The sequence below is a fragment of the Panthera onca genome, chromosome A2 (assembly GCF_046562875.1).
Source record: "Panthera onca isolate mPanOnc1 chromosome A2, mPanOnc1 haplotype 2, whole genome shotgun sequence".
NCBI lineage: Eukaryota > Metazoa > Chordata > Mammalia > Carnivora > Felidae > Panthera > Panthera onca.
In genome coordinates, this window is record NC_138340.1 from 14,968,586 (window position 1) to 14,988,704 (window position 20,119).

The window sequence follows — 20,119 nt, forward strand, 5'->3', positions numbered from 1 at the left end:
AGCCATCGTCACGCTGACATTCACGACCCTCATGTAATCCTCACCGCAACCTTGCGATTTGGACAAGCTCCCCGGTTTTACAGAAGAGATGGAGGCGTAAGTGCCCAAAGTCACACAGGAAGGACGTGGTTACCAGACTACGCTACAGCAGCAGAAATCTGGGGCATCCTCACATCCCTGGGAGAACATGTGCCTTCCCCCGGCGGCCACTCGGATTTGCTAGAGTACGCACGATGGGCAGGTCACCAATGACTTTCTTGGTCACCAATGAGGTCTGGGGCTGGGGAGAGTACACTGGCCAGCGGCCTGTTTCCGTGTCACCGTGAAGTCCTTCTATCCTATGGACCCCTTGGAGCAGAACCCAGTCGGACAGATGAAATGTGCGGAAAGGCCGCTGGACAGACTACTAGCCTGGCTCCCCTTCCAAGAGAGACTTTTCCCGTCTGCTCAGCATTCATTGGTTGGGGAGGCTGTGGGTCGTGAGGGGAGAGGGGCTTCCGGTCAGCACGCCCCACCCAGCACCACATGGGACCGTATCGTCGGCAGGCACCAGGGGCCGACCACCTCGGGGGTGACCCCCGCGCGCCCCAAGTGGACTCTCAGTCTTGGGCGTGTGTCCCAGTCGCGTGGAGGGCTTGTGAAATCCAGATCGCTGGGCCCGGCCCCGAGAGTTTCCGACTGGGTAGGATCTGGGCTGGGGCCTCAGCATGGGCATTTCTAACAAGTTCTTAGGTGATGCGGATGCTGCTGGTCTGGGGACCAGACCAGCACTGCCTCGGGGCACCGCCAGCAGGAAGATTCTTGAGAAGGATTCTGGCAAAATCTTCGTCTCTTCACATTTCTTTGGTATTTAAGGGCGCCCTCTATATTGAGACCCCCTGGCTCCACTGGCTGGCTCACCCATCTGGCCGATGCACCACAAGCCGTGAGATGGGAGAAGCTAAAAGCCTGTTAGCCTGGCTGGGAGAGCCCAAGGTGGGCTCCTGAAGTCCGGGGTTTCTGTGGGATGCTCAGGTCACATGGGTGGTTAATAAACATTTCTTAACTTCCCTCATCGGAAAGATCCCTGCAACAGGAAGGGGGGTCGTAACTTTCTCAGTGGCCGAGCCAGAATGAGCAAGAACGGGTGATTCCGGGTGCCCGACTTTTGGTTCTTCCAAGATAAAGTGTTCCAGAGATGAGACGGTGTGACTAGCAGGGGATGTGACACACGCACGGCTGCCCAAGCTCGCTTCGTGGGCACAAGGTCACCCAGCCCGGGCACGTAGGCAGAGATCTGCCCGGACGCAGGCCTTTTGCACGGTCAGTCCGGTTGCTATGGGCACAAACCTGAGGTCACAGGTGGGAGGGAGTCACCCAATCCAGCCGGCCACCTCACCTTCCTTGGTTTTTCCCGGCCACTCTCCAGGGCCCCCACTCCGAAAGACCACGGCTGCTACAGACCCATTTCGCAAGTGCGTGCCATCCAGCGCCGTCAGAGCCAAAAGCTGGGCCGCTTTTGTGGGGAGACACGTCCTGTGTCCTCAGCCGTCTGGGAATGCCGAGAGCTCGGCGGGGATCGCTTCTTCCAGTGCGGACGCCAGGCTGCGGACCAGTCACTCTACTCCCAACGACAGCCGCGTTCGTTCCCTAGTTAATAACTCCCGGAAAACTGTCTTCCATCTCCATGAACGTGAACTAGGAAATCCACCGGGAGTCTTGGGATATTCCTATCTGCTGAGAGCAGCATATCTCTCTGGCTGAAGAGCCTGGGAATGTTCCTTCTTTCAGCCCAAGGGCTCGTCAAAGCCCAGAGGTAGAATCATACGGGAAAAGGCTGTCAAAAGCAGCCTTTTTCTCTGGGGAGGATATGCATACTAGGCTCAGGTTTAAAGGATGAATTTCTATTCTTAGGACTCAAAAAAAAAAAAAAAATCAATACATTTTCAGCACTATCTGCTGCATTCCTTAGAAATTCCATGGGGAAAAGAACCAACCTGGGTCACTTAAAAAAAAAAAAAGCCTTGAAGATGGAGTGTTAGGAGGGCAACCAAATACTTAAAAAATATACCCCCAGCAGGGAGGACCAGAAAGGCAGCAATGCCTCCCACGGGATGGATCCCTGAGGGGAGCGAGCAGGTCAGAGACACTTCTTCACACACCTCAGGGAACTGTTAGGAAGGAAGGAAGGAAGGGAAAAAAGCCTGTAGGAAACAAATGCTATAAATGAGATTTAAACAGAGCATTAAAAAAAAAAAAACCACTTCAGGGGCGCCTGGGTGGTTCAGTCAGTTAAGCATCCTACTTCGGCTCAGGTCACGATCTCCCAGCCCGTGGGTTCGAGCTCCACGTCAGGCTCTGTGCTGACAGCTCAGAGTCTGGAGCCTGCTCCGGATTCCGTGTCTGTCGCACTCTGCCCCTCCCCTACTCATGCTCCTCTCTCTCTCTCAAATAAATATTAAAAAAAAAAAAATTTTTTTTAAAACTGCTTAAAATAAAAACCCAACCCGCTTCAGATCTCAGCCCTGACTTCTAGCAAACATCAAGTGCATAGGAGAGTCAAGGCAGAGTTGACTGGCTTGGGGAAGGGTCACGGCTCACGTGGGACGGGGGATGAGGAACTCCCCGAAGCACTGGCACTGTCCGTGGAGGTTTTCGGCGACTTCCCCTGGCCCGACTCTGCTTTCTGCTGGGTGGGCAGCGGCCGACGCGCCTCTTCCCCACGCGTGGGACTAAGCAAAGTCTGCAGACTTGAAGACTTCTGTAGCCCAGGAGCATATGAGGGATTCAGGCTGCCGAAAGCCAGAGCCAAGGCCCAGGGGCAGGCTTGGTCAAGAGCGGGGTGCCTAGCGTCCTTTAAAAACAACACGGCCGAAACCTCGCTCAAGAGCAGCAGAGATAAAGATCCTTTAAGAGCAATGGAATGAAGGCCCCGCCAGGGCTCTCCCGGAAGGGAACAAGATGAGAGAGCACGGCTCAAGGAGAACAGGTTTTGGAAAAATTTTATTGCATTTTTGTTTCCATGTGGAAGCACGGACAGAATCGAAGAGAGGCAGCACGCTCCACTTACTGTTCATGGAAAATCACATAGGCTAGAGGAATTTCCTCCCTATCCTGATTGGGCTTAATAACCCTTACCCCAGCCCCTCCCCAAGCACAAGCTAAAAAAGGAGCTTCGTGGTGATCACGTAAAAAAAACAAAAACACAAAAAAACCAAAAACCAAATCCACGTGTACGGATTCACAGATGGTCAGCGCTCAGATGTCTGTGATTTCTGCATTTGCGGCGGGCCCTCCCCGTCCCCGTCTCATCTCCCCGCTATCTTCAGGCCTTCCTCTTTTAAATGGGGTTTCACACAGGAAGTGCCTCCAGGTGGAAACGCTCCTCAGTCCCCGGTGCCAGCCGATTGATGATTCCGGGGAGCAGGGGTGGCCGTCTGCCAGCTTTCCAAAGTCTGGGGGCTGTAATGTCGCCCCCGCATCGTGGGCAGCCCCAGGCCAAGCCAACAGCCTCCCAGGTTAAAATACAGAGAAGACGTGGGTACATGTACATTTATGTGTCTAAAATATCAGAAAGGGAGCCCACTTTAGTGATTTACAAAATGGGTTCGGGGGAGGGGGGTGGTTGACGACGGGGCTGGGCGCTTGGGGACTGTGCTGTGTCACTCTGTCACTCAGCATTATTGCCGCTTAACTGACATCTTGCTAGGACAGGGGAGAGGGCAGGTGCTAAGAGTAATCAGACAAAGGAAACCTGAAATCGCGTGATTTTTTTTCTCCTTTTGACTGTGTAAGGCATTTTGAACTGGAAAAACTTCTCTCCTTCACATTCGTCCAAATAATCAGCGGGAATATAATTGGTGATTCAGAATACAAATGAAACCCCTTTGATCCCACCACCCTCCCCCCAAAAGTCACTCTAAGCACCCCAATCCCATGGCGTGCGAGGAGGCAAACCGTGTCCACGTGGGGGATGAGGCCGCCGTGTCAAGGGCCCGTCTTAGGGCTCCAGCCCTGATCCTGCCCCTCTTTTGGTGTCTTCGGTGAGGTTTTAAGTCCCATCGGGCTGCCTGCCACCGCCTCCTGGGCAGTGGGAGGTCATGGCCTTCCTGCCTCTCCTACGCATCCCCAACTGGGCGTCCGGGCCGGTCCATCCGCGTACCGGCGTTAAGTCTCACTCAGTTAGTAGAGGTGGGCTTGGCCCGGAGACAGCACCCTCCACGTTAGTCATGCCAGACAGACAGCAGAGAGGAAACCAGAGGCCAGAGAAGTGATTTTAAAAAAGGGGGGGAGAAAAAGAGCAGCTTCGGTCACCAAAAAATAGAAAGGATGATCTTTTAAAAATAAAACATGGGGACATTTTTTTTTTCTCTGCAATGCTCAGCCATTTTACTTGAGATGTAAAAAAAAAAAAAAAAAGTTTTAGAATAGTTGTTTTGCTTTTTCGATTTAAACATTCATGAGGACGGATGGGACGGTAGTGCTGTGATGTGGTTTGTGTCTGAGGGGCAATGCTGGTCAGGGTCCTTCAGACCACATACTGGTATGGGTCTGCCTTCCCTTGGTCTGGCGTGGCAAAGGGGCTGGCCCAGCCTAGAGAGAAGGGGTGGCCAAAAACGGCTTTCATGTTCATCCATTTTGTTTTTTTAGCCCATCTTCTCTCTTCCTTTTTCAATTGTTCTATTCCCTGAAAACAAGAACAATCATACTTTCAGTCAAGCACTTTATTGCTGTGGTTTTTGGGGAGGGACGTCCATTAGCCTGAGGTGAATGGAGTAAATGCTTCCTTTGAAAGCCATAAAGCTATCTGCATGCTACGCTTTTCTTCTCTTTCTCTCATAAAAAGTGTTAAAGGGAACAACAACAAAAAAATCACGCTTTTTGTGGGGGGTGGGGCATGGGCACCTAGTTTACAAGCCCTTCCAGGCAGGGAGGGGAAAACGAGCAAACTCACGCCCAGGCCCACAGGCCACTACGCCAGCATTTCTGGTCATGCCCTTCCGGTGTGTTTTGCTCAGGGAAGGCGCACATCTACGTGGCCCAGGTTCTGCAGGGGCGCTTCCGGCCTGGTGCCGGGCCCGGCGGTGTGTGGGAACACGGAGAAGGCTTTGGTGCCACAAGCCTCAGAGCTGGCAGGGGCTCGCGATCGTGAGAGCCGTTGCTGGCCTTTCATTTGGGCTAGGTTCAAGTTTGATGCTACTATGACCACTTTGCAGACAAAAAAAAAAAGAAAGGAAGAAACAAACAAATCAATGACCACTCTGGCGCTGTGAGTCTTGCCAGTCTGGGAGGTCAAGAAGCACCCTGCTTAGCGGCGCTGGCAAGGCAGACCTGAGAAGGTCCATCGGGAGTAAGAGACCGTGGCGGGGGAGGGGAGAAGCCACCACAGAGGAGGAAGGAAAGGGATTAGTAAAGGTTAGAGGGGCTGCCTGGACAGACAGCCAGCCCCAGGCACGGCAAACGGCTTCCTAGTGCTCCCTTGGGAAGAAGTGGGGCCAGGGGCCATCTGGTGGTTGTCCAGAGCCTGGGCTACCCCCCCCCCCCAACAAAGTCTCACGGGGAGAGTAGGCTGGGGAGGAAGAGTTCCCTCCCTTCTCCCCCCTTCCGATGGAGCTGGTGAGCAGGCAGGGCCCGAGGGCGGAACTGGAGAGAAGCAGCCTGGCAGGAGCCTGGCCGAGTGGTCTGGCTGGAGCAGCTGGCTGCCGTGGTCTCTGGTGAGGAGGAGGAGTAGGGAAGAGCCTGAGGGGCCAGCCTAAGTGAAGCCTCTACTCCTGGCCGGGGACTGGGCGGATGCAGGTGGAGGGGAAGGCATCCCTTCCCAAGCGGGGCCCTTCCTTCTTTTCTCTTTTCCTTCCCAACACAATCCCCTTCAGGAAAGGCCCTGAAGGGGGAGAACAACTAGGGCCCGGGCTGTGTGAACTTTCCTTCGGGCTCCCCCACACCACGGCCTGTGGGGCCTGGCAGCATCCAACAGGGGGCGGGCCGGTCACCTCTGGGGTCCCTGCAGGTCTTATGCAGAGAAGTTGGCTGCATTTACTGCTTGGACACACAGCTGGAACTATACCATGGGCTACTATTTTGAAAGAAACTCTTACAATGACGCTATCTCGTATAAAGGATAAAAAAGTTGCCGAGAGCCCCCCAAGCCCCCACATTCTACACCGCCGGGGATCCCCACGATCTAAACGATGTTGCCTTGGCTGCCGGGAGGGTAAACGCCTGATTTTCCACACCCGCAGGGAGGGGCCTAGGCAGCAGGGGCAGGGAGTGTGTCTTCCTGTGAGCCACCACCTGAGGCTGACTAGTCAGCGGGCCCAGAGCTGCCCCGGAGGGCCCGTAGATGACCAAGGCTTGCCCCCTGAGGGGGGACCTTGGGAAGGCAGGAATAGTGGCGGGAGGGACCTACGACCTGGGGCCCCTCGTCTGGAACCCAAAGCCAAAAAAGGAAGAAATGCCCACATCACAGCAATGGATTGACAACCTTGAGGCTTTGGACACTTAGGACAGTCAGGAGGCGGTGTCGTCCGTGGCGCCGGGTGAGTGGGCCTCAGTCCTGCCCAGCTAGCTGCCTGAAAGTTCCTAGAGGTGGGGCTGTGGGTAGGGCGGAGGTAGGGGTGGGGTGTGGGGAGAAGGCAAAGGACGAGCTGGGCCAGAGCTGGGCCAGGCAGAGGTACCTAGAGGCCAGGTGAGAGCCCCTGCCCACCGCTTGGCGGGGTCTGAGGCAGGCTGATTCCTGACTCTGCCCTCTGGACCTGCTCGTGAAGTCACCTCCTGTGGGAAACTGACCCTGCCCGTGCCAGCTAAGGCACCCTTCCTTTGTCCATCATCCTCTCTGCAGGCCTAGGGCCCTCGGGTGGGAAGGATGTCCCCGGGCCCAGCAGAGTGCCTGACACAGCGCAGTGTGTAAGACAGAACCATCAAGGGAGGACGGAAGGTCTTTTGGCAAAGAGCACCCTTCCCAAGGCTGCTGGGTCCCATTCCTGGTGCAACCTGCCGTGCCGGCCCCAAGGAGGGACCTGTGTGTGTGTGTGTGTGTGTGTGTGTGTGCGCACACGTGCACACCCTGCACACCTGGGCCCTGGCCATTGGGCTCCCGGGTCTGGCCTGCAAGCCGACCACACCCACCGTGCCCACCCCCCCCCCCCCCCCCGCCCCCTCCCATGCTCCGAGCCCAGGGCTGGAGCTGGTGGGCAGGCCGCCCGCTTACCGTTTCGTCTGTGCAGATGGAGTGCACCTGGGTCCCAAACATCACTGATGTGAAAATGAGGAAGAGAAGGCCCTCGAAGCACAGCAGGATGAGGAGGATCACCGTGGTGGGTGGCGAGAAGGAGCTGCACTCTGGAAGAAAAGGTGCACGTGGGACTTGGGGCTGCTGTCCCCGCCCCCCGTCCGCTCGCACTGCTCGGCCCGGCGGGACTCGGCTCCTCCTGGCCTGGCGGGGCCCATCCGGCCCCTCCTAACCCCTGTTCCTCGCTCACTCTCTTTCCAGGCCAGTGTGTCTGTATCCTGGTGCCAAGCACGTGGAAGGACCCAGAAGGGCCCCCGGGGCTGAGGCATGAAGGCAGGGAGGCCCTCCTCTCCTCAGCACAACGTGGGCTGTACAGGTGGAGCGGCCTCAGTCTGGTTCTGGTCTGGCTGTGAATTTTCTGGACGTTCCGGTCCCTCTGTCTGCTTCTGGGTGACCGGAAGGGGCACATCTGGAGGATCACTCAAGTGGTTCTGGGACTCGAGGTTTTACGAGGGGGCGGCCTGGCTGCCGGGCTTGGCCCCGGGCCGGGTGTGAAACAAGCCCCGTGGGAAACGTCCTTCTCGGGAGCGTCCGCATCACTGAGACAGTCACTCCAACCGGAGGGCTGCCTGGCGCGTTCACTCTCCCAACCTCTCTCCGAGCCCAGGCTGACCGTCCAGGCCTCCGCTCCCTCCTCAGTACAGCAGCGAGGTTTCACCGCTCTGTCTTCAACAGCAGAATCCTCTGTCTGAACCAAGTCTAACTCAGAAGCCGCCCCCGCGCCCCCCGCAAATGGAGACAAAAGCAGAGGTGTTATGGGAGACGGTGAGGTCTCCCTCAGCGGAGGCACCTGGGGGAGACACTGGGCGGCGGGGTCCCAGCTGACAGTGCTCACTACCGTGGGACTCCTGCCCCCGCTGATAGCCGCCTGGGCCTGTCGCCCTGGGTCGTGGTGCACGTTTCTTGTTGCCCCGGTGCTCAGGCCTGTTTCCCTGGCTGGAGGGGTCCTGGCAGGGTCGGGCTTCCCTGGGCTTTGGGAACTCAGGGAATCTGGGGATTCGGTGCCCCTCTGAGCCACCCTGCCGCCTCCCTCACAGGAAGGTGCGGAGGGGCAAGGGAGGTCAAACCTGGGAATGGGCACCGAATGGGTGGTGGGGGTGAGGACCATCTCCTCCAAATGCCTTGATCTCCTCACGTTTCTCTCGGGACGTAACAATGCCCCCAGACGTTTCCCTTATTGCCTCTGTGCTAGGCCGGGTGGTGGGCAGGCCAACGGTTCTGCGGTCAGGCGGACGCAGCAGGGTGAGGATCCTGGAAGAAACTCCCGACCACGAGCTGCTACTAAGATGCCGCCACGGACGCTCCGTTCCGGCTCCTGCGCCTTTCCCGTCCCGCACACCGTGCGGTCATGTTTCTTCCCGCCCTTGCCTCCTGCCTGCCTTTCCCGGCACAACTCCGGCTCCAGGAGGGAGGGACACTGGCTCCCTGCGGTACAACCAGCCTCGGAGCAGCGCCTGGTAACGAAAGAATGTGGGCACAAGGCCGGGGCTCTCTGAGCTCTGGTTCGGCGGTCCGCTCAGGAATGCACGGGAGAGCATCTGCACAGCTCGGCACCGGCCCAGGGTGAGCACGTGGCGGGTGCTCCCCGGACAGAGGTCCTTGCTCCTTCCTTAGCCACCTGGGCTGCCCTGGGGCTGGAGCTGGCGGCAGAGCCCAGGGCCACGGCATGTCTTCCACCCATGGCCTCCTGAGTGGGCCCCGGGGACTACGAATGGAGTGGGGGAGGCAGAAGCCAGACCCAGGGCGCGCGGAACTACCGCTGTACCCTTCTCTCAACATCAACTCAAATGCCCTCCTTCTGGGGACACTCCCTTCTTGCACAAGCTGGATGCAAGGCCGCTCATCCACGGCTGAGCAGTGATGGTGGTGACCGTCATGCACGGCGATCTCAGGCTTCCGCTTTGGGGACGGTCCTCCTAGCCTTAGCTGCCACAGGAACTGGTGCCCCAAGCCTCTTTGGTCACAGACCTTGACTGCAGACGATCAAGCACATGCAGGGAGGACCCGGGGCGCTGGAGTCATCCAGGCGGGGCTGGAAGAGCCCGCTCCGGGCTGGCGCTTCAGTCACGGCCCTCTTCTTAGCTGTGTGAGCTTGGGGACTTGCTTGACCCCTGTGAGCCCCAGCTTTCATCATCTGCTAAGTGGGAGCATCTCTCCCGCCCCGCGGGCTTGTGGTGACGCTGAAATAAGGCACTGCTCACGCTGGCTCTTGGCAGGCATTAATGGAATGGCCCCTACCAGCTGCGAGCTGAAGACAGAGACGTTCTGCCTCATTGATGGCGAGTGTCACTCTCATCACTGCCTGTGTCTGTTAGCCCGACGGCAGGGGGTAGGGGGAGCGATGGGGTTGATAGAACGTCCTTGTCAGACTCCACCGTCAAGTCGCCAAGGCCACATCTGGAGTTGGACTGGATCCCCAGGGCCTGGCAGGATACATGTACGTTCAGAATGCTCACCGAGGAACACGCTGGTGCCCTGCCCAGCTATGCAGGATGCTATGGATGCCCCTACTCTTCTTCCCACTATCCACTAGCTTGACCCACCCCTCTCCGGCTGGCACCAGAAATGCAGTAGTCACGAAAACTGGGGGACACGGGGACATGGACTGAATTGTGTCACCTGCAAAACTCGTATTTGGAAGCCCCACCCCCCAGGTGATATTATTTGGAGATGGGGACTTGGGGAGGTATTGAGGGTTAGACGAGGTTGTGACGGTAGGAGCCCCTCACGGTGGGGTTAGTGCCCGTATAAGAGGCACCAGAAAGCTTGCTCTCCTCTCTCTGCCGTGTGAGGTCACAGAAGGTGGCCGTCGGCAAGCCAGGTAGACAGCCCGCACCAGGAACTGAATCGGCCGGCACCTTGATCCTGGACTTCCCAGCCTCCAGATGGCGAGAGATAAATGCTGAGGTCACCCAGTCCATGCTACTTGGTCACGGCAGCACACAGACGGAGACTCGTGGGGTCTCTTCCCCTAGGCGGGGCCGGGCCGGACAGGGCAGGGGGCAGGGCCACAGAGGGCGGAAGGCGGCGGATGCCAAACCACGGGCAGAGGCAGGGAAAGTCTCTTCGCAGCCGGCTGGGAGCTAAAGATCCCCCCGCTTCCCACGGGCTCCCCGGTTCTGCGGAACAAGACCAGCAAGATAGCCGAGAAGACAGTACGTGCGGGAAGAGCAAAACTTCTGGAAGACGGGAGAATGAAAACGGGGACCCGTCTGATGTTTCTGCTCTCACGGACCGTGTGTGTGCGAGATCTCGCCCAGCACGTGGCCTCTCTTTAATTCCTCCAGCCCCTATTTAAAATTCTTTTTCTTATCTCTTATTTTTTTATTCTCCTTTAAAAATCACAAAACGGCATTGACTTCCTTCAGCATCTACTTTTTCCTCAGGATTTATGCGGTCGTCTGGTTGGAGCTCCTTCTTTGGTGTTTGCGCCGTGAGACGGGTAATTCTAAAGCGGGAAGCTTTGCTCTACGATCTTTACGTAGATTGGGAATTATGCAGTTAAAAGACAACCACTAACAAAACAAAACAAAACAACCCCAAAGTTCAAGACGGATTTCCAGGAGATCGGAAGGAAATGAATTTTGATTAAAGTGCCTCTTCTTAAAGACACAGAAGCAAAGGTCCTCTCCCTGGCAGGGCTCCCACGCCCTGGGACGTGCTTCTGGGGTGGGGGGTGGGGGGGGGGGTCTGCATTTCCCCCAGGCGCGCTCGGGCTACGCGGTCTGTCCGCCTCACTACTTTACCTGTGGAGCTTTTAAGGGGCTGCTTTATTTCATGAAGAGAGGTTCGGGCCTCTGCTGTCCCTTCCCTGGGCAGTCTGTAGGCTTGCTGCTGATCTGATAAAATGGGGTTGGCCCCTGGCACCATGAGACAAACCAAGAGCCCGCCCCGCCTCGGTCACACACTGCCCCCCGGGGGCAGGGAGGGAGGCCCTGGCATATACTCACTTGTCCAGTCTTCTTCAAAGCAATGCAGAAAGTGGAATCCCACCATGATGAGGGCGTGCAAGGAAATGAGAGCTATGTACATCTGAAACAGGAAAGCAGGGCAAACGCCATTGTTGTGAGAACCTTCTGACCGCGCAGGCTCCCGGGACAGGGGCCCTCAGAACCTCCCATTCCGGAACACTCAGTCAGGCTGAGGGTTGACCAGGAGAGAGCCAGGGAGGCATCTGCTGATTGCCCTACCGGTCTGGCACCCCAGGCCTGGGACCGAGGCGAGCAGCTATTCACCAGGAGTGCACGGACGAGCACCTGTGACCAGGCGTGACCAGGGCCCTGGGTGGGCGGGGGAGCTCTGGGCCCGTGGCTTCCCTTCACTCGGAAAGTCAAGGTGCTGACTGCCAGTAGGTGCTCTAGTCCTCACACTATCCTCTATCCACCTGCAGCTGAGGGAGGGCTTGTTGTCATCACCAGAACTGCCTTGTTTAGCTACTCAGACTGGACACTTGGGACGGGAACAAGGCCCTTGCTTAGAGCCAACCCGCTTGAGCCCGTGTTCTAGACGCTCAGGCGAAGGGCCTACGAGCAGGCCGTGGCTGAGCTAGGAGTGCTTTGGCAGAAAGGCGCAGGTCTACATGGCCACGCGGTATTTGGAACAGCAGCAAAAACCATCGTTGCGTGCCGGGAATTGTCGGAGGCCCAAAGCGCTCCATCGCTCGGCGGAGGGTGGGGCAGGATTTGGAAGCTGACTTACTGTAAACAGGACAAAGTACTTCTGGTTGTTCTCGCCGACGCAGTTATTGACCCAGGGACAGTGGTGGTCCATCTTCCGAATACACCGCTTACAAACACTGAAAGGACCCACAAGGCAGACCTTTAGTGGTGTCCTCACGGTGGCGGGGACCCGAGGGGAGCAGAGAACCCACCCCCCAGCTCTACTCCGCGGCTGGGGCCTCCTCGGGCTCTGCCCCGTGTCCCGCTTGCTGGGTGTGTTGCAAGGGGCCTGGAAGGTGGGGTCAGGACCCCCAGGGTCACGTCATTCCAAACAGGGGACAGTCATTTGTCAACAAGGCCCCTTCTCTTGTTTAACACAGACACAGGATGGAACTGAGGGGATCTGAGCCGGAAGCTGCTCTCTGGCGGTAACTGGGCTGGGAATCTGGTTTATTGAGAAGGACAGAGCAAAGAAACAGTTTTGAAAATGGACAGGCTGGGCTGGGTATAGAAAGAAGCCGCTCCTAACTCCCCGCCAAAGACCAAAACCCCAAGGGCCGGGCGCTAGCAGGGAGGGTGGCCCAACGAGGGCGCTGGAAGGGCACAGAGTGGGCTCAGGTGCAGGATGTCTCAGGGCGGCAGGAAGGGCCCCTTCAAGAACCTTTTAGCTCTAAGACAGCATCCACTTAGCTGAAAAAGCAGAATGTATTTGAGCTTAAGTGTCGATCAGAAATCCTGTTAATTTGGGGCGCCTGGGTGGCTCAATTGGTTAAAGCATCCAACTTCGGCTCAGCTCATGATCTCGTGGCTCCTGAGATCGAGCCCCACATTGGGCTCTGAGCTGACGGCATGGAACCTGCTTGGGATTCTCCCTCGTCCTCTCTCTCTGCCCCTTCTGCGCCCCCACTTGTGCTTGTGTGCACACTCTCTCTAATTTGCAAATTACTACCTTGTGATTGGGCTCATTTTGGGACTGAGAAATTGGTCCTTCCTCAATTTATTAGCATAGGCTCCTTGACATTTCCTCGAGAGTATTATTCCACACAGTTTGAAATGCTGTAAAGGTACACTCGGAAATAAGATGATTAGAGGTTTTTCTCTTTTGAAAGCCCCTCGGTTCACCCCAGCTTTTCTTTCCACTCGTTTCCACAACTAACTTTATCCCAGGTTCTTCATCAAGCGCACTGTGGGCTGTGGCAAGTGGAGCCCGGCAGAAGGGCTCTCATCAGGATCACACGGGGGGAGCTCACACTTGCTGAGCGCTGGCTGGCCGACAGTCAGGGCAGGGACAGCAGGGAAGGAGATCTTCTGGGTGTGGGCGTGAGCTGCTCCCCACACTCCAGGCCAGGAGGTGCAGGCCACTCTGAAGGACAGCCACGGCCAACTCGGGGCTGCGGGCTCATCCACACCCCAAGGAGGACGTGTGGCTTTTTCTAAGCACAGCGTGAGCTTTGGTGGCAAGGCAGACCTGGGGCTGCTGAGCTACTCTGGTCAGGCTGGCCAAGCTTGGGGGCCTCAGCTTCCCCATCCACGGGAAGTAAGTGTTGTAAGGAAAAGGTGACAACGGATTGTGGGGGCCTGGTCAGTCTCCACCCTTGTTCTTCTCCACAACCTTGAAGGTCCTCCCTAATACAGGGGAAATGGGCACATCTCAGAGATGCTGGCCCAGCTCCAGAATCTCCCTGGGAGCCTGGAGAGCAGGAGAAGAAGGAGGCACGAAAGGGACCTGGAGGGATATAAAGTCAGGGATATAAACCCATCTCTCTCTGTATGCATGTGTTTCCAATTACAAACATACATGTGAATATGTATAATGTATACTTCATTAGCTAACACTTGTTCCCAGTATACAAGTTTAATAATTTTTAAAATGTTTATTTTTGAGAGAGCACGTGTGTGCAAGTGGGGGAGGGGCAGAAAGAGAGGGGGACAGAAGATCCGAAGCAGGCTCTGCGCTGACAGCAGAGAGCCTGATGCAGGGTTCGGACTCACGAACTGTGAGATCATGACCTGAGCCGAAGTCGGACGCTGAACCGACTGAGCCACCCGGGCGCCTCCTCTAGTAGACAAGTTTCAAAGTACAGACAGGTAGACAGTGAAGAATGAGCTGCTCCCTGCATCCTGGGCCGCAGCCACCAGGCCCCACGTTCCCTTCATGGGGCCACCTTGCAAGTCCTTCCTCAGCCCTGGGGTCTTAGCTCCCTTCCAATCTGGGGCCCAAACTCCCGAGGGGAGAGGCGCCTGGCAGCTCAGTGCCACCGCCACTTTCTCCAAGGGGCTTCCGGTAGGTGCTCGGAGGGAGGCAGTGTTTGCTCAGCAGCACAGAGGGGTCAAGTGGCCTGACATCCTCCGAAAGCCGCCCAGGGTTTCAATGAGCTGTCACATCCGTCCTTTGCTCTCCTCCCAGCTTCTCAAGAGACCCCGCGTGCGCCCCAGGAAGTGAGTTTCACAACGGGTTACGCGTCCCTGGGAGGCCACAGCAGAACACTCCTCCTCCTCCAGGGAGCAGGACAAGTGAGCACAGCAGCTGGGCTACAGAAGGTGGCCCTGAGTGCCAGGCTCCAAGCTTCCTGCCCACGGAGACACGGAATGCCGAGGTGGTCCCTCTTCCCCGGCTGGCGCAGTTGTTCAGAGGCAGGCTCTGGGGCCGGGAGGTGGCGCATGTGGGTGGGGGTGGGGGGGGGGTCCATCCGTGAACATGGCCCTGATCAGGGGCCGTCTCACCCACGGCTCTCAAAACTAGCAGCCTGAACGGTTCTGCACTTGGGGCCTGGAGAACAAGGGCAAGGCCTACCCGGGGCCACCCAGCTGCTTCGCCTCAGGTGCCATCTGTCAGGAGGAAGAAAAAAATGCAGCCTCCCACAACCCTGGACACCTCACTGGGGTATCGGTCACCTCAGAGCCAGCCCTCTTCCCGTTCCCCGTGGCTGGGTGGGCAGGGGGCTCTGCGGGGTCCCCTCCCCAGACAAGGCAGGCAGGGGGCCCTTTACCCAGGCTTGCCGCCTGGCAGAACCTCTCCTCTCTGGGGCTCCTCGCTGCTCTTTCTGTACTGAGCGCACCAGCCCCCTCCTGGGACTCCTCTTGGGCACCATTTTGTGCCCCCTGTGCGAGACGCTGCGGGCGAGCGAGCTCCTGGGGCACAGGCACCAGGGCCTGGCAGCTGGTCCTCAACCTGCGCTAACAGTCACTGGAGAGACGAAACGTCTTCGATGGAGGTATTTTTTGACGTTCCTGCCTTCGGGGTTTCCTGAGCCCTTCCGTGTTTTTAAATCAACGTTCCAGAAGACGGCGATGCCTCTCCTTCCCTCTTCCTCCAGGTTCCCTGCCATTTTTCAGGCCCCGAAGCACTTCCGTCAAATGCCTGGTGGAGCCCAACAAGCTCACGGGCTCCCATGCCCTCAGGCTCCTTCTCGCCTGTGTTCTTTCTCTGGCGAGGTCCGAGGGCCCTTGGCGCTCAGCCCCAGAGGAGCTGGACGAGGCCCCTGCCTGGCCTGGGTGATGGCCCACCATGGAGACACAGCTGTGTCCGTGAGGGCCTGTGTCTCTCCCTGCAGAGGCGCTTACCAAGCAACGGTCGGCTGAGTGCGGGTCCTGATGCCACAGATGGGAAAGAGCTAGCCTGGGAAGTGGCCCCACCACATCAGAATGGGACGCCCAGCAGGACAGGAGGAAAGATGCAAAAAGGCATCTACCGCATCCCGGTCCCAGCTCCGCAACAATTTCGGGTAGGGCAGTCCAGCGTAGCGGACAGAACACTGCTCTCAGATCCCCGTGCTGGGCTCCAGGCAGAGAAACTCAGCTTCTCTGAACCACCCTCTGCAGGATTGGCCCTGACCCGATCTCCCAAGGTTAGCGATGATGTAGGTCAAATGCTTTTAAAACAATACTACTGCTGTGTAAGTTTTATCGGCAGTCATAATAACCACGAGAGAGAGACAGGGGCCCTGAGCAGTCCGTGACCGTCCGAGCCTCAGCATGTTATGTGTGTGTGGGGGCGAGGGGTGTGTGGAGGGGTGTGAGGCTTTGCCAGGGTCACAGGTCTCCGCCTCCTCGTGCAAGAGGAACCTATTGCATGAGTCCAACACCCTGGCTGTCCACGTTAGCGTGAACGGCTCCCTATGGGGTTTCCACATGCCTCCGTGGTCCTCAGCGCCGGGATGAAAGCAGCCTGGGGTTCCAGAGTGCCCCTCCGTGGAAAGAAGACCCACCCACCCACCACCGGGCTGGAAGGAGCATCTACACGTCCAGGGTCAGGAAGCGTCTACGGTACCCACCAGAGCTCAGGGAACGGGGCCAGTTTTAAATTCCACGGGCTCTGTTGGGGGGTCAGGAACCAAAGAGCTGGGTGAGCGCTCACGGATGTGGGCACGCACCTTCGCCTGAGCAGGGAGACTGACCGCAACTCTCGAGCCAGGCAGCGGGCCTCCCGGCCCAGGCAAAACCCGGCTGCGTCTGGCGGGCTGGAGACCGTGCGTATCCCAAACCGCGGGTCCCCAGACGGCCCGGGCCACCACGGGCCCTCACAGACGAGCAGCCGTCGCACACGCTTCCTGACGCAGGAGCAGGGGACACACAGACAGCCTCACCAGAGTTCATCTGAGTCAGCGGGTCTTGTTTTGCTCAAGCTGATTTGTTTACTAGCACTCAAGAATACCTCCCTCGGATCATCCTGGCGAGAGAGGCGAGGAGGAGGCGGCGGTGAGGAAAATGCCAGGCAGGGGAGGCAGCCGAGGGCCCAGGGAGGAAAGAGAAAGAACCACTGTGGTCACCGAACGTCCTTTTCTACAAAGGTCGCAGCTCCGTGTTTCTATAAACCCTGCGCACCCCCAGTGCCCGCACCCGCCTCCACCCACAAACGGCTTCTGCTTGGACAGCGAGCTGACTCCGTTATCCAGACTCAACCCCCACAAGCCGGGCGGCAGCAAGTCCCTTTACGGGGGACAGAGCCGGCCTCAGAGCGATGTGCTGCCTGGTCCACGGTCTGGGGACACGTGTGGCGGGGACACGGCTGGCCTTCCAACGCCAAGGCCGGAGCCGGTTCCACCACACCGGGCCGCCTGGAGTCACGGCCTGAGGAACCACACAAGCAAGCTGGGCCTTTTGGTTCAGGTGATGAAAACAGCTGGCTTCCCACGCCTCGGATGGCAGAAAAGGCTAGACGGGTGCCCCCGTCACAGATCTCAGAGGTAAAGTGACCACCCCACGCCGGGCTCTGCGCAAAGACACTTAGCTTCTCCAAACCGCCCAACACCCCACAGGAGACAGCAATGACCACAGGCCCTGTCCAAGCTCCTCGGCCCTCATGCTCAAGAGGTGCCAGCTTGCTGGGGAGGTCGCCACTTCTCTGACAGAGAAACGTCCATACGATTACATCAGGTCACATGATTCCCCCCCCCCCCCAAACTGGAATTCTAGTGGAAAGAGCCCCCCAACCGGAGCCGCAGACACTGGGAGCCAATCCGGTCTCTGGTACTCACCAGCTGTGTGACCTCGGTGCGACCCTCCCGCCCCAAACACACACCAGTCCGAAAAAGGGACCAAATGACACGTTTGCATTTCTGTAATTTATCATTTAAAGTTCCCTTGTAATGATAAAATGCAGTTTTCAGCTAGATGTCTTCTTGTTGAGAAGACTCAAAACAATGAAGAAATCTGAAAACCAAAGGGAAAAATCACCACAGAGGAGATGGGGAGATGGCTCTCGGGGCCGAATTCTACAATTGTCACAACCTCTAGAAGGTTGTTGTGTGGTGTTTGTTTGTTTTGTTTTGCTTTGTTTTTGTTTTTTCCCCAAGTAGGCTTCATGCTCAGCGCGGCATCCAACTTGGGGCTCGAACTCACGACCCCAAGATCAAGACCTGAGACCAAGAGCAGACACTCAACCAACCAAACCACCCAGGAGCCCCTAGAAGTTTCTCCTTTTTTTTTTTTTTTTTTTTCAAGTTAATTTATTTTTGAGAGAGAGCACAAGCTGGGGAAGGGCAGAGAGAGAGGGGGACAGAGGATCCAAAGCAGGCTCCACAATGTGGGGCCTGAACTCATGAACCGCGAGATCGTGACCTGAACCGAAGTCAGCCGCTCAACCGACTGAGCCACCCAGGCGCCCGAAGTTTTGTTTTAAAGAGAAGCCTTCATTCAAGGACAACCCCTTTGCTAAAATTTAAGCGAATGGGGCCCACCTATTAGACACTCACAGAACGATTTTCTAAAGCTTTGTCTCCTGTGCCCTTAATTAATAAAGCTGTGAGGTAGAAAGAGGAGAAACCCCCTCAATCGTATAGATCCGGAAACAGGCGGAGACAGTCAAGGGTGTTTGAGTGTCAGGGCAGGGCGCTTCATCACTGTGGGAGAGTCAAGTCTTAGGACAGGTGTCCTGAGCCCAAACCAAACGCCCTTTCCCATCTAGTGAGCTCACGGAGATGGGGAGGGAGAGTCACGTCCAGAAGTCTTGCTGCTGACGGCACCCGCTCCGGAAGCAGGTGGCGGGGTGGGGTGGGGGGTGCTACTCCAGAGCAGGTGAGAGGTGGGGGAGGGGAGGAAGCGAGCCCAGGTCGGGAGGAGGGGGTCGGGGCGCACGCGTACCTGCAGTGGTGGGCTCGGTCGGGCTTAATGCTGCAGCATTTGGGACACTTGTACACCACCTGCCCGGGCTTCAGCTGTAAACTCTCGATGAATTCTTTAGTGGCGTTTCCTTTGGGCACCGCGCCCTGTGAGAAAGAGGATAGGGGTCAGGGCTGGGCTAGGGATTCCATCGGTTTTGACGCCCCGTGGTGGAGGTGGTCACCTGGAAGCAGCAGCTAAACACACACACACACACACACACACACACACACACACACACACGGACAGGACAGTCTCATCCCAACAACACGTGGACTCTGTTCAGAATCACGCCAACACCGATGGATACTTATGGACAATGAGGTTTCCTGTGGAAAAGTAAATGATTTTCCCCAGTGGACAGGCTGTTCCTAACGATCTTTCTGCTTTCATCTCAGTGACGTGGTTTTCACTGAATCCATTCTTTCCTGTGTAAATACTACAGTTGGGATTTGACTCGCCCATTCCCGTCTGGTCTACGTTAAAATTTCCCAGTAACACCTTGGGCCTTTGCGAAGTTTTACTAACGGGCTTCACACCCCCACAGCTCGGTTTTTCCAGATCAAAGTCTGCAGCTCTGAATGTCACTGGCTCCTGCTTAAACTAGAATTGTTTTATTTTATTCTCTTACCAGTACAATTGTTAGGAAGCACCGGTGATCTACATTTGGTTCTTGTGAATCCAAAAGCAACTGTGAACCATGGCCCTCGGATCTCTGACTTGCTTTCTGACCCGACGTGCCCTCCCGCTTGCCATCCCACCCTTTCGTGCGCTCGTGAGTGCTCTGCCTTTTGTTCTAGCTGTGAACACCTCCGGTGGAGCCAACAGCAGACCCAAAGTGCCACCAGCGTCTACTGGGGCCCGTGTGCCTGTCCAAGCAGAAGGAAAGCGGGCGGTGTCCAGGCCGACGCAGGGTCTCGATGACCAGTCTTCGCCAGGGGCCTACTCGGTGCTCGGCCCGTGCTCCAGTGCTCACTGCTATGGATTCAGGTAGCAAACCAGGTCTCTGTCCCAGTAGGCCCTTGGTCTCTTGGAGGCTAACGATGCTAGAAGACAGCTGTGTTGAGAGAGCACAGAGGAATAGGTACCGACCAGCCAGGGAACCAGAGAGGTTTCAAGAGATGAGGTGTTTTGTTTTTTTTTAAGTTTATTTATTTTTGAGAGAGAGAGAGAGAGAGAGAGAGAGAGAGAGAGAAAGAGAACACGAGTGGGGGAGGGGCAGAGAGGCAGACACAGAATCCGAAGCAGGCTCCAGGCTCTGAGCTGTCAGCACAGAACCTGACGCAGGGCTCGGACCCACGAACTGCGAGATCATGACCTGAGCCGAAGCTGGATGCTTAACTGACTGTGCCACCCAGACGCCTCTCAAGAGGTGAGGCTTAAGGGTGGTCCTAAGACATGCCAGGTAGTCCTGAGGGAGGAGAGGGATTCTGGCCAGAGGAGGGGCATAAGTAAAGACAAAAAGGTGAGAGTGAGCCCAGCCCGTCTGGGGGCTGGTGAGAAAATCGGCATGGTGGAATCCAGGGTAGGCAGAGGAGAAGCTGGACAGATGGACAGGGGGCCAGCTTGAGAGAGAGTGCTCGGCACAGGGCAC

General features: G+C 57.0%; 1 protein-coding gene across 12 annotated transcripts in view; it reads right to left on the minus strand.

The window, feature by feature from the left end:
• ZDHHC3 (zDHHC palmitoyltransferase 3) overlaps positions 1 to 20,119 on the minus strand; it is a 59,734-nt gene that overhangs the window by 6,756 nt on the left and 32,859 nt on the right. For 2 of the 12 annotated variants that reach the window (XM_060630787.3, XM_078443177.2), the window contains 6 exons: positions 18,508 to 18,632; positions 11,966 to 12,062; positions 11,218 to 11,299; positions 11,014 to 11,106; positions 7,187 to 7,317; positions 2,964 to 4,666 (listed from right to left, as the gene is read on the minus strand). In XM_060630787.3, coding sequence (XP_060486770.1) covers positions 4,508 to 4,666; positions 7,187 to 7,317; positions 11,014 to 11,106; positions 11,218 to 11,299; positions 11,966 to 12,062; positions 18,508 to 18,632 — 687 coding nt within the window. In that variant the 3' untranslated portion in view covers positions 2,964 to 4,507. The other 10 variants (XM_078443174.2, XM_078443175.2, XM_060630786.3 and 7 more) reach the window with 7 other exon arrangements.